This window comes from Glycine max, chromosome 10 (assembly GCF_000004515.6).
Source record: "Glycine max cultivar Williams 82 chromosome 10, Glycine_max_v4.0, whole genome shotgun sequence".
Lineage (NCBI taxonomy): Eukaryota > Viridiplantae > Streptophyta > Magnoliopsida > Fabales > Fabaceae > Glycine > Glycine max.
The window spans coordinates 48,413,241-48,426,515 of record NC_038246.2 but is presented as its reverse complement, the minus strand read 5'-3'; the positions used below and the strand labels follow the sequence as shown (position 1 = coordinate 48,426,515).

Here is a 13,275-nt window from a genome sequence, read left to right as displayed (position 1 = left end):
GTAAAAATCATTTAAAGCAAAGAAATAATTCATCTATCTTGTGACATAATAGATCACAAATAAAATTTTTAATTTTGATAAACTGTTTTAGAATGAGTATAAAAAATAGACCGACCCTGATTTCTATAAACACTTGTCAGGTTATATTTTTATAATAAATTTTTTTGTAACAAATAAAGATAAAAAAGGGAAAAAAATAATATGATTGATGTGATAAAAATTAAAAAAAATATTTAGGGTGTAAAAAATTATAATAAATGCTATAAAACTTATTATATATAAAAAAACTGAAACTAACAAGAAGGCCTGGTTGGAGTGCTGGGGGGTTTTTGGTTTTTGGATTTTAAATGTAATTTTTAAAACAAAAAGTGTTTGGCGAAAATGGAATTGAAATGATTTTTAACTCATTTTCGAAATATTTTTACACATTTTCAAAATCAATGAAAAGTTGTGAATTTGATTTTTAGTTTAAAAAACTCATTTCTCAAGTTTGATAATGACATTTTTTGTTGCCATTGTGACTATCGTCATCACTACCATTGTCTTTATCACAGGCACCACTACTAATTCCACCACCGTTATTATCACTATCATCATCATCGTTGTCACGGACATTGCCACCACTATCATCATTGTCACCAGCATTGCTACCACCTTCACCACTATTAGTGTCACTATCACTGTTATTGTCATTATCATCATCACTATCACCGCTACCATAACCACTGTCAATATTGTCGCAACCACCATTACCATAACACCAACACCACCGTCACTGTCACTATCGACTCCATTGACAGCACCATCACCGCCGACATTGTTACTACCACCACCATCAATGTCACCGACACTGTCATCGTCACCACCGACATTGTTACTATTTTTTTTTTTTGAAACTAAAACTAAAAATTAGTTGTTATTTTTTAAAATTTCGAAACTCAAAACTAAAAATAACCCCAAACAAGCCCTCAATTATCTAATAAACTGACTTGAGTTTTAGTGCATCAATAATAAAAAATAAAAATGACCTGAGTTGTTTAACGTTTCGTCTAGATAATTTAGCCTTTTGCTTGAGTTGTAATGTTTGGTATTTTGTGTCTTGATGAACTGTCATTGAGATTGGATTGCCAGTTCAGTTTTTACTTCGGCATGCATGACTACTAAATGTAGACCAACCGTTATAAACTCCTTTGAATACATTCAGACTTACACAGTTAAATAGCCTTTTTATGGCATAAATTGCGCAGAAATAATACATTTTTACATAACACCAAAACAAATTTAAATACATCATCATATGTATATTTATACAGAGTTTAATATCTATATATGCATTGATGTTGTAAAATTTACATCTTCATTTAATCACCGTTTGAAATATATGACTTTTTAAGTAGTAATGTAATCATTTATCAACTTTTAATTTTGATCATTCATGTATATTTGTATTTGTATGGTCTAAATTTATAATTCTTATTTCTCATATTAATTAAGAATTTTCACAGTTGGTACGCCTCTATATATAATTTTTTTCCTAATTAGAATTTAAGGTGATTTTCATGCTCACATGTAATTTACTTATCTTTAGTTAATTATTACCACCCGTGAAGGTGCATTTTGTAAGAAAAGTTTTTTGTTTTTTTTATAATACTAGAAGAAGTTCTTGATATTTGATGATTTCCAGCGTCCATATATACCCCCATTACTAACATGAAATTTAGTGTGTAAAGACTTGTTTGATCAGTGAAAAGATGAAGGCTGCTGCAGAAGACTGAAACTTGTTGTTCATTACCACTTACCTTTTACTGATCTCAGGTTCCTATCTGTACCTTCCCTCTCTCTCTCTTTCAATGCCATCTAAGTATTCACTTATAGCATTTCTAACGAATGTATGTATCTTCTTAACATGTGTGCAGGGCTTGGCGTCCATTCTTTGTCTTATGATTGTTCTGCTAATACAAAGGCAATAATTAACACTTTCTCACTAATAGTTTTTATATACTAACCTGGAAAGTCCACCAGAGTATTCTTTCTAAGTTGCAAAATGTTTTCCATGCTTAGCTTCTTCTCAAATTCCATAGTACATAATAATTTTATTTTATAACTAAATATGGATGTGTTAGTTTCTGTCATCAATTAATAGACTAATAGACAAACTTACTTGTGTTGCCATTGCCTTGAAAACAAGCAGTGCTTGGCAGAGCCTGAGAGAGCACAGTATGGAGGAGGCATAATTGTAAATCCAGGATTTGATCACAACATAGAGGGTTGGACAGTATTCGGAAAAGGAGCAATCAAGGAACCAATGTCGAAGGAAGGCAATAGATTCATTGTTGCCAACAACAGAACACAGCCATTGGATAGTTTCTCTCAGAAGGTCCAACTTAAGAATGGAACGTTATATACCTGTTCTCGTAACTTCACATTCTCCACTGTTGAGTTAAATCAGTATCACATCTCTTTCACTAGCATTCATTTGAGGAATGTTGCCACTTTGGCTGTTACTTTTCAGAAACATTTTGAATGATTTATTTTTCTCCCTTCCCCATATTCAGCTTGGTTTCAGGTTAGTGAAGGAAGTGACACTGTATCAGTTATGTTTAAAACAAATGGAAGTGAAATGGTACGAGGTGGCCAAGTGATAGCAAAGCATGGATGTTGGACCCTTCTAAAAGGCGGCATAGTTGCAACCTTCTCAAGTCCTGTTGAAATTCTCTTTAAGGTGAAATACATTCTAGATTTATACCTTCCAGAAATTTTTTATAGAGACTAAAATAAACACCGTGATATCTTTTATGAAATAAAAGTATATTTAAGCTTACACATTTTTCTTTCAAGGAATGGAGTTGTAAAGTTTATGCTTTTCATCTTGTCTTATTTTGCATATATCTTCAAAATTAAACTCATGCATAGAGTTACAGGGCCTCTGTTATCACTCTTGTCACTTAATGTGTAGTCATTCAGATTTATTTTGACAAAAATGATGCATGGACACATCCACAGTGAAAGCTCTAATTTAATACCTTTACTTTTTATTCTCTCTTTGTGTGACCTCATATCACCTATCACATTATCACTCATCGCTATTTTGTGTCTATCTCTTTCATGGCGTAGACTTGCATTTGGTGTCCACAAAACATTTTTATTCTTTTTTTGATCCGTAGGAATCGAGCTTTCGTACTAGGGGGTTTACAAAACATTATTATTCTAAATAAGCAAACTAGGATGTTAGTTAGTTCTGATTCAAGAGCATGCAATTTTTTGTATGGCTATCAAATTCATGTAAAATTAAAGGAATTATACGTGCTTGAGAATTGTGTGAGATCCTTTCATTTTGTGTGTGTATTTAGATACCTGTTTTGTCAACTAAATTTTTTTCAACATTGCAGAGCAAGAATTCCACTGTGGAAATATGGGCTGACAATATCTCCTTACAACCATTCTCTAAAAAGCAGTGGAGATCTCTACAAGATGCCAGCATTGAGAGGGTAAGCTAATGCAAATCCTACCACCCTTACATATATTGAAATTTACATGAAAATGCTTCTTATATCACTTTCACATAGACCCCAGTGCTTTACATCAGGAAAGAATCATTGTACTTATTTTTGTAGTACTGCTAAAATGAAATTCACCAATTGTTAGTCAACTCAAGAATATGATGATTACGAGGATGAAGGCAATAGCAGACCAAACTGCATAGACAAAATCAGTAGTAAATTGTAAAAGGATTATTTTTTTATATATAAACGAGTCTTGATCTATAACATGCATGTACGTAAGAGGACCGTGAGATTCCAGATAACTGAACCATCATATCCAAACCATTAAAGTTGAACTTCCCATTTGGATGTGGAACGAACCATCATATCCTCACAAACAAAGACTGCCAGAGTTGGTTTGTTGATAGCAATACCACACAGAGAGAGGGGTGCAGATAGCAGCCATAGGCCCACAATCAGACCAGCTTTGCCTTGCTATTATCTTGTCGGGAGTTTGTTATAACTAATAGGATAATTTCACAAATTCTGTTAGTGATATTTCCATTTTGTTATATTCTTGTTTTCCCCTTGAATGAATGAAATAAAGCAAGGAAAAGGTTTATCAGTATATTCTTATAGCAGTAGCAGTAGAAATTAGCAAATAGCATAGAAGATTACCTAACATTTGTCTCAAGGTTCAAATTCACAACCTTCACCAATGAGATGAAGTGGTATAGTACGGAGAAAAAGCAAGGCGAGGAAAACTACACTATCGCAGATGCCATGCTGAAATTTACCAAAGAGAATGACATTTCTGTGAGAGGCCATAACATTTTCTGGGACAATCCAAAACTTCAGCCGGAATGGGTTAAGACCCTATGACCTGAGAAATTAGGAGAAGCCGCAGCTGAAAGAATGAAATCTGTGGTTTCAAGATACAAAGGAGAACTGATTGCATGGGATGTGATGAATGAGAATCTCCACTTCCACTTTTACGAGGACAAATTCGGTGAAAATGCCTCTGCAGCAGCATATGCAACGGCTTACGAGCTTGATCAAGAGCCGAAGTTGCTCCTGAATGAGTTTAACACCATTGAGTATAGTGGGGATGAGGCTTCCAGCCCAGCCAAATATATAAAGAAACTTCAGGAGATTCTGTCATTTCCAGGAGTTTCTGAAATGTCAGCAGCAATAGGGTTGCAAGGCCATTTCGCTAGTGGCCAGCCAAATCTTGCTTATATGAGGTCAGGTCTTGATCTTCTTGCTACAACTGGACTTCCAATTTGGTTCACAAGCAAGTGTGGATCCACAACCTAGTCAGGTATTTCCTCAACTTCAGAAAAATATTCCGGTCATCTGATCTGATGTTATACTGCAGCCAAGGGCAAGGGTAGATCAAGTGAGAAAAATCTCAAAAAGCTAGAGTGGGCCATTTGCATGATCAGATTGTTGAAGGATGGTTGTCAGTATCAGTACTCTGAAGTCAGAACATCATATAAAGATTGGTGGGAGTACCTTTTAATGTTAGATAGATCCATGAGGAAAAGGTAAAAATTCTAATATTGCCATAAAGAAACTAATGAACACTTTTCTTTTCAGTAATCTCTAAACCAAAAATGTACTCTTTTGTCAGAAACCTTCTACCGACCAGTGATCTATTAAAACATAAGTACAAAACAATGCTACATAAAGTTCCTACTACATCAACTAAGAACTCTTTCTGTGGTCCAAAACTAAAATAAAATTCAACAAAGTCCTAACAGCTAAGTAAAAATATGTGATCTTGATTGCAAAACCAGATTTCCTACCTATCCAACAGTTAGCTTGACCGACTGCAAAAATGTAGAAAGGGATGATTAGACTTAATTAATTCCTCCTTCCAATTGAGATCTAACACACAAATGAAATCAAAGTCACTTGTTATGGGTTGGGTTTGAGTTGCTTGGAGGATTCTTCCTTAAACTTGTATTTACTGATCTCTGAGGAGGCTCATAAGCTATTTTCAATTTATCTAAACTTGCAGAGAAGGAGGACACACAACCTAGCAGCTTCCGTGACGGGCACCTACCTATCAGATTAATTCTGGTCTCACTAATCTTTGGAACTATTGAGCAAATGATGAAGTGTGTGAGAATCAAGACAAATAGACCCACCAAAGCACGTTGAGTGGTTCTCATGGCAGGGTCTTGTGGAATCAACAATTGAAGATAGTAAAAGAATGGAGTTCTGGTGCTTGGAACTATCCCATAGGAAAGTTGCTAGGTTTTTTTATGTTGTAGTTTGTGCCTAAGATAGAAGAAGGGAAGTACAGTGGTGTATCTGAAGTGTAGTAAGTAGTAACCTTTATTAATTGTTTGTTGGTGGTTGAAGAGTGAAGACTATGATGGACAATGGAGAACAAAGAGGTTTAGGTAGCTTGCACTATTTTAAAAGGATGAAAAATGAACGTATTTAAGGTTTTTTCAGCCAATGAATACTCAATAGCTGTGTAAAAGATTCAGATTTAGGGAATTGAAGAGGAAGGAGAAGGATGATGCATGGATTAGTTAACCTGCCACATCTTTTGTTGTGTTGTGGGGTAGGAACATGGAATGGAAGGAGCTTATCATGTGATCCTTAATCAAATCCCATACTTTTCTGACATTTTCGACAATCTTTCCATCACATGCTAATATTATATCATGTGACTAATCACATAATATCTAATGGGTTTCCTTTCCTCATTTTATGGACATTCTTGACCATATTACCTTTCATTATTATATTTCTGTGTGACAGGCACAGCTAAACTTAGCTGGGTAAGATTACTTTCCAGGAGCATGAAACTTCTTCCTCCCAGGGAAGCATCATTTTCCACTCCACGTGCACAACATAAACACTATAGCGGAAAAAGGTCATGACTCGGATCTCTTTTGCTAATAAAACTAACATTCTAAGTAAACAAACTAATATTTGTCAATAAAAAAAACATAAACACTACACCGAGTTCATTATATTCCTACTTGTAACTGGTTAGTTTACGTGCAATTCTATAATTGTATTCAACTCAATAACGAAATAATTATACTTATATACACATCATGTTTATGAAAGATATTTATACACAGAAAACATAGCTTTTCTATAAATAGCAAGATTTGCTCCATTAAAGTATGCAACCTTTTTTTATATGGTATTTGATACAGTTTTGAGGTCTCGGGCAGATAGTTTAATAGAGGATGTGGTCTGGAATAAAAATTTGCTTTTAATAAGGGAGGTTTTTAAATCAAAGTGTCTTACTCGTTTAGAATCAAATTTGCATGTGAGAATGCGGCTTCAAATATTCTGTCTGCCGAGAGAAACATATGGTCATGTCAGCAAGAATAAAATAGAATTTGCACTAGCAGCCTTAACAAAATGTTTTACTTATAGATTTATCGGATAGTTTAATCAAATTGGTTCATCAATAATGTTCTGAAGCAGCTTCCCTTGAATGCAAAAGCACCTTTCTACATGGTTGATTGTCTTGCTTATGTTGGCTAATTTTGGCAAGTTGTCATTCACTTGATTGCTTATGCAAGTGACTTTGATTCACGAGCTTGTTGTCTTAGTTGTTATCGGAAACTCCGTAATTCTCCTTATGGTTATTATGCTCTTTGCATTGCTATTTGTTTGGTCACGTGACAGAGGTAAACTTGTTCTGATTGGAAAAGAAATTTAATTGAAGTTTGAAGCCTCAACAGCCAACCAAACAGATTCATCATCACAACAATCCCCCAACATATGAAGTATAGTCTCAATCTCTGATCTGATTTTCCACACCCGATCTTAATAGGAATAAATATGCCACAGCAATAATTATTTAGCTATTAGCACACACGGTCACGAAGACCACTTCCAAGTTCCAACTCATGTTAGCATCACAACACACTACCTACCTACCAAGTACTCACTAATACTATTTAACATGTGCAGTACTCGTTAGTGAAAGTGGCTCCAAAATCCAGATAGGATGAGTGTGAGGATGAGGGAATCAACATCTTAATATTATAAAGATGCATTTTTTCATCGTCACTACACCCAAATTAAATTTCTATCTACTTTTCAAGTCACAAACAATCAAATATATGAAGTTGAGTAATGTGTTTTTATCATTCAACACACAACATATTATTTAAATCTTGGAATCAATCTATTGAATTAGGTTGATCATTATCAACTATCAGTCTATCACAAAAAATCAGAAAAAATAAAATAAAACAAACAAATGCAGAATGCACAGGATTTAACCCATTTATGTACTATCATGCAAGATTTCTCAAAGAACGAAAGAAAGAAAAAAAAAACAAATGTTATACAATTATCTGCTAGCTAAAATAGCTTAATCTCATTCAGTTTCTTTATCAAAAAAATATTGAAGCATCCTCCTTCCAGATTAGGTCCCTATAACTGAAGATTCTTGCAAAACATGAAATCAACTGCTCCTGTATTATTTCTTCCTCAGGAAGAACAGAATCTGTCTCCCTTCTCAAAGATGTTACTTCTATATCTGCAATTCCACAGGGAACAATGTGCTTAAAGTAGCTCAAATCAGGATCAATGTTAAATGCCATCCCATGAGAAGTGATTCCACTTGATATCCGAACACCAATCGCACCTATCTTCCTTTCTCCAATCCATACCCCAGTCTCACCACTTTGTCCAGGACAAGCTTTCACACAGTATGTAGCAGCCAGTTCAATCATGGTTAACTCAATCTTCTCCACAAAACATCGAGCATCGAGTCCCATGGTGCGGAGCGATATGATAGGATGCAAAATGGCCTGGTAGGGACCATGAAATGTAATGTCTCCTCCCCTTCGCATGTAGTGAAGTTCAGCTCCAATTTTGTCCAACTCTGATGCCAGAAACCTTCAACAGGTCGCCTGAGAATGAAGAACAGGCTTCGAGTCTCTGGTTGAAGTAAAATAGAGAATAGAAAATAGAGATAGAGAAATGGTTGAATCAGTAACAATTGTATTTATGAAAATTGGATCCTTGATTACACAGTAGAATTGAGCTTTTATACTTGCTCAATTTAGAGAAATCATATACAATTTGCTAATTAATGAAACTGATTCTTAACAACCTTCAAACAACTGAATAACAGAAATAACAGAATTGTCAACTTGGCTTTCACGTCAGCACCATGCCATCATAAATTCCTCCATGTAACATATGGTCCCCCTCAAAAACAACCTTGTCCTCAAGGTTGAAAATCTGGAAAACGTAATTGCAAATCATACAGGAACTCCCAAGTTGCATCCTCAGGGAAAGAATTAGCCCAACTCTTGGCTTTCACATCAGCGCCATGCCATCATAAATTCCTCCATGTAACAAACTCGGATTGGGGGATTAACAAATTGTGAACAGTTTGCCTTTTGCCAACAGTGTATGTAGGGGGGTGTTGCAAAGACAGAAGAATAGTATCACATCTCCTATGAAGTTTTCTATCCAAGGCCAGTTTTTCCTGCAGTTTCAATGCATCCAAAGAGTTGACAACTCCTAGTTTCCAGACCTCAAGGCTTCGCAAACCCTTCATTCCCTGTTCACAAAGACATTATTAATTGAATACATAACTTATTCTTATGCTAAGAGAGTGAGAAAGAGAGTTAAGCATTATCACAAACAGGGGCTAGGCAACAGTGACTAAATTGAAATTCCAGTTTGAACCCATCAAATGTGCAAAGAAATGCTTCTATGGGTACTCGGAAATCGATTCTCATTCACTCAACATGCAGCAATCACGGAAGAAAGAAAACCGAAGGAGAAAAAAAGAAAAAAGATATTTACCATAAGGATTGAGAAGTAGAACTGCAACCATAGCTCTGTGATTTCTCAGATACCGTAATTTTATTTCTCAAACGGTTCACTCAAGTGAAAATATCTGTCCGAGTTTAGAAATTTTTCCAAAGATTCGAACTTGAGATAACTGTCTCAAACTCGTTCTGATCCCTCTCGCACGCATGGAACGCCTTGGGTGAGGTTGGGTTCTTTTTTGGTGGGCCAACAACAACTGTATAATTGGTTCAATCAGACAAGTCTTCTAAAAAAGTCTTTTTTTTTAAAAAAAAAAATGGTCTTATTCAAGTTCAAAAGATGTTTTTTAAGGGGGAGTTCAATGATGGACATAATAATAATAATAGAGGTGAAAAATTATTGCACTCTATACATTCCAATAAAGGGTATGTTTTAGATACGGGAACTTCAAACATTTTCTAAACTCTAGACTCAACTATAGAGGATGTGAAAAATATTTAGTTCATTTTGTGCTTAAATTTGATCTTTAAGAGATAAAAAATAAAATTATATTTTTGAATTTGAAAAAATTGCAACAATTAGTTTTACTGTTAATTTTTTTCATTAACTCATACATGACACTTCCGGTGATAATGCAATTTTTACAAATTTGGAAATACAATTTTAATTTTTCATATTACAAGATCTCTTGGAAAGATGAGGAAATCAAAGCAACGGCTAAGCGTCTTGTGCACTACACCAAAAGTGATTTTTGGTGGCGGTTATTTTGCCTTTTAATGGCAATAAAATTTGCCACTAAAAGTTAAGGCAACCAAATAATGAATGGTTGTTTTCAGGGTCGGTAACATATTACCGACCATTATAAGAATGTCGGCAAAAGCTCTTTTAAATGCCAGAAATTATCAGCATTTTTAGTAGCAATACTCGCGGCAATATTAATTGACAGTATTGCTAGTAAAAACCAATTCTATTGCCTGGAAAAGGGCCCATTGGTCAACTATGAATATTAAATAATTACAGTGTAATAACCAACCAAATTATTTCTTTTTTTTTCTTTTACAGTCCCAACCAAATTATTTCAATGCCAAGCACAAGTATTCTATTCTGCCTGAGAATGCAGTGCTTGTCTTTGTGCCAACTGCCAATTACAAAACACACGAGAGCAATACAGGCACATATAAATATGTGTAAAAATGGGGGCATTTCGAAAATTGAACTCAGGACCTCTAACACCCTAAGCGAGAATCATACCACTAGACCAAATGCCCACATTGAGACAACAAGGGCAAAGTCAATTCTATGTTTATTTGTTAAAATTGTTTAATTCTCTTCAGTTCTATAGTAAGATTGCACACAAATGACCAGATTTGCTTACCTGGATAGGTAATTGTCAGTCAAGGTACCAAAGGGAGTTTACTCATTTACCACTCTCTTTTTCTCCGTCACAAACAATCATATTGGAGGCATATCACACACTAAAATGTGGGCACCTCTCTCAAGGGAATTTCTTTACCTAGCTTTTTACTTTAGTACTGGACTGTAACATTGTCTCTAGTTTTATAATTTAAGATCAATCATATATTTTTTTTGATAATGAGATCAATCATAATTTACAAATTATTGTATTACATTTTCAGAGGCTGGCTAACTCTGCACTGAAAAATTTCCAGACAAAACTGATGATGTATCACTTCATTCTTCGCAACGGATTCACATGCAGCCTCTGATGCTTATTATTATTTAACTAAACAAACCATGTCAAGCTTGTCAGTTTCCAGAGCTTCAAAAGGCTAAATTTTAGAAATTAAACCTGATGCTTTTTGGTATTTAACTTCACCAAGTCAAGCTTGTCAGCTTCCAAATCTTCAAAGAATAAAAAAAAAGCATTCTGAGATTGAACTTGTGACAAACTCCTTTCCTTGTTCAATTTGAAATTACAGTTGATTAAACAACAGGCACTAACAATGCACAAATTCTTCCTTGTTCAATTTGAAATAACAGTTGATTAATCAAAATCACTTCATGATAGAAGACACTACTAAAATCGTGTATTTGAAACTTAAGATCACATACTACAATCTCAGAGTTGCGACAGATGCTTTCAAACTAGGGGAATGATACAGAAAACAAAGCAACTTCTAAGTGCCTTATGGGAATCTGGTGCTCAACCATTTAGTCTAATACAATCAGATTGTTAAGACTATGATTCACATTTGCACTTTTGGTGGAAGAAATTAAGGTAACTGCAAGTATTCTTTTCTGGCTGAGTATGCAGTGCATCTCTTTATGACTGGTCAACGCCAAAACACAGATGAGAACAATACAGGCACAGATAATTATTTAAAAAATAGGGGCATTCCGAGAATCGAACTCGAGACCTCTCGCACCCAAAGCGAGAATCATACCACTAGACCAAATGCCCACATTGAGGCAGAGGGCTAAGTCAAATCTATGTCTATTTTTTTGTTAAAATTGTTTATGCATGCCACACTGTCTTAAGTTTACAGTAAGATTGCATACAGAATTACAAATGAGCAGATTTGCTTACCTGGACAGGCAATAGTCAGCCAAGATAACTTATTTTTCTAGTCAAGGTATCAAAGAGAGTTTACTTATTTACCCCTGGTTTTATATTTTAAGATCAACTATGACTTTTTTTATTGGACTGTTAGATCAACTACGACTTTTTTATTGGGTTGTTAGATCAACTATGACTTACAACACATTATTATATTACATTTTCAGTAGCAAGCTGTCACTTGGTACTAAAAAATTTCCATACAAAAGTGTTAATGTATCCCATCTCATTCATCCCAATCCATTCTCATTCAGCCTCTGATGCTTATTGTTTTTTAAGTAATACATGATGATAGTTGGTATTTAAGTACAACATTCACAAGTCAAATCAAGCTTGTAGGATTCCAAATCCACAAAATATAGGGCATTCCATGACTGAAATTGGGACCTCTCACACACCAAGTGAGAATCATTCAAACCAAAAGCCTTACATGGAAATTTTGTATTTTCCAATTATATTCACAACTAATAAATTTCTGTGGTGAAATTATTTTAAGGTAGACTCTGAAGTTAAAAAATTTCTCATCTGACTTGTACCACATGATATCAGTAAATTGGTAGCATTCTCCTTTTTTCTACTAGTTGAAACATTACCAATGTTGCAGGGGTCTGAAATCCACTAGCTGTCCACCAACATTGATACAGTTGTTGATTGGCTTATAAAACACTTTAAATCAAAGAAATGAAATTTTGAAATGTGTATCTGTTTGTATGTTGCATTGCAAACTGAACCAAGCTGAATGAAGTAACTTCTGTTGGTGTCATACGATTTTTTCTTTCCTTCTCTGACTGGTTTACATAAAATCAAACACCATATGATTTGATATGTAGGTAATCACATATTACATCTAAGTGTTGTAAAGTATAAAATAAGATACTCACTAATGCTACATGTGTTATGGATTTGAATGATAATTGTTTTTAAGGATTTGATATTTTTGGGTGCCAGGAATCATGGACAACAATTCACAACCTCCTTCCTTATTTAGTTTGAAAAAACATAGTTGATTTAGCAATATTACTTCATTGTAAAATGTAGAGTTCCAATGGCATACTAAGACTTAAGATGACATACCCCAGTCTCAGAGTTGCTGATGCTTGCATTGCAAACTTGTGGAGAGATGGGAAATCAAAGCAACTGGCTAAGTGCCTGGCAAGCTGTCTTGGTTCTCAACTGTGAAGGTTAATTACAGCCAGACTGTTAAGACCGTGATTCACATCTTCTCCTGTTCTGTTGGTGGAAAAAAGGCAAGCACAGGTATTCTATTAAATCTATTCTGCCTGAGAATGTAGTGCTAGTCTTTGTGCCAGTCATGAAAAAACACACATGAGGACAATACTGTTTACAAATAAATAGGGGCATTCCGAGAATTGAACTCGGGACCTCTCGCACCCTAAGCGAGAATCATACCACTAGACCAAATGCCCACAATGAGAG

At 34.9% G+C, this 13,275-nt stretch overlaps 2 protein-coding genes, 1 long non-coding RNA gene and 2 other non-coding genes across 5 annotated transcripts; 1 reads left to right on the top strand and 4 right to left on the bottom strand.

Moving 5' to 3' along the window:
- Window positions 1-2,205: 2,205 nt before the first annotated feature.
- LOC112998156 (endo-1,4-beta-xylanase 5-like) lies at window positions 2,206-3,666 on the top strand. The gene is made up of 3 exons (XM_041005957.1): window positions 2,206-2,414; window positions 2,556-2,722; window positions 3,390-3,666. The coding sequence occupies exons 1-3, from the start codon at window positions 2,306-2,308 to the stop codon at window positions 3,495-3,497; spliced, it is 384 nt and encodes a 127-aa protein (XP_040861891.1). The 5' UTR covers window positions 2,206-2,305; the 3' UTR covers window positions 3,498-3,666.
- Window positions 3,667-3,718: 52 nt separating this feature from the next.
- LOC121172909 (uncharacterized) lies at window positions 3,719-6,165 on the bottom strand. Its single transcript, XR_005886747.1, has 2 exons — window positions 4,161-6,165; window positions 3,719-4,069 (listed from the first exon to the last, which is right to left on the bottom strand). It is a non-coding gene; the product is annotated as an uncharacterized lncRNA (long non-coding RNA).
- A 1,555-nt stretch (window positions 6,166-7,720) lies between these two features.
- Window positions 7,721-9,568, bottom strand: LOC100800573 (octanoyltransferase LIP2, mitochondrial). The gene is made up of 3 exons (XM_003535637.5): window positions 9,294-9,568; window positions 8,839-9,045; window positions 7,721-8,356 (listed from the first exon to the last, which is right to left on the bottom strand). Exons 1-3 carry the CDS (start codon window positions 9,294-9,296, stop codon window positions 7,865-7,867), a joined length of 702 nt encoding a protein of 233 aa, XP_003535685.2. The 5' UTR covers window positions 9,297-9,568; the 3' UTR covers window positions 7,721-7,864.
- A 2,042-nt stretch (window positions 9,569-11,610) lies between these two features.
- TRNAP-UGG (transfer RNA proline (anticodon UGG)) lies at window positions 11,611-11,682 on the bottom strand. Its single transcript has one exon. It is a non-coding gene; the product is annotated as a tRNA-Pro (tRNA).
- Window positions 11,683-13,193: 1,511 nt separating this feature from the next.
- TRNAP-AGG (transfer RNA proline (anticodon AGG)) lies at window positions 13,194-13,265 on the bottom strand. Its single transcript has one exon. It is a non-coding gene; the product is annotated as a tRNA-Pro (tRNA).
- Between the last annotated feature and the right edge of the window lie 10 nt (window positions 13,266-13,275).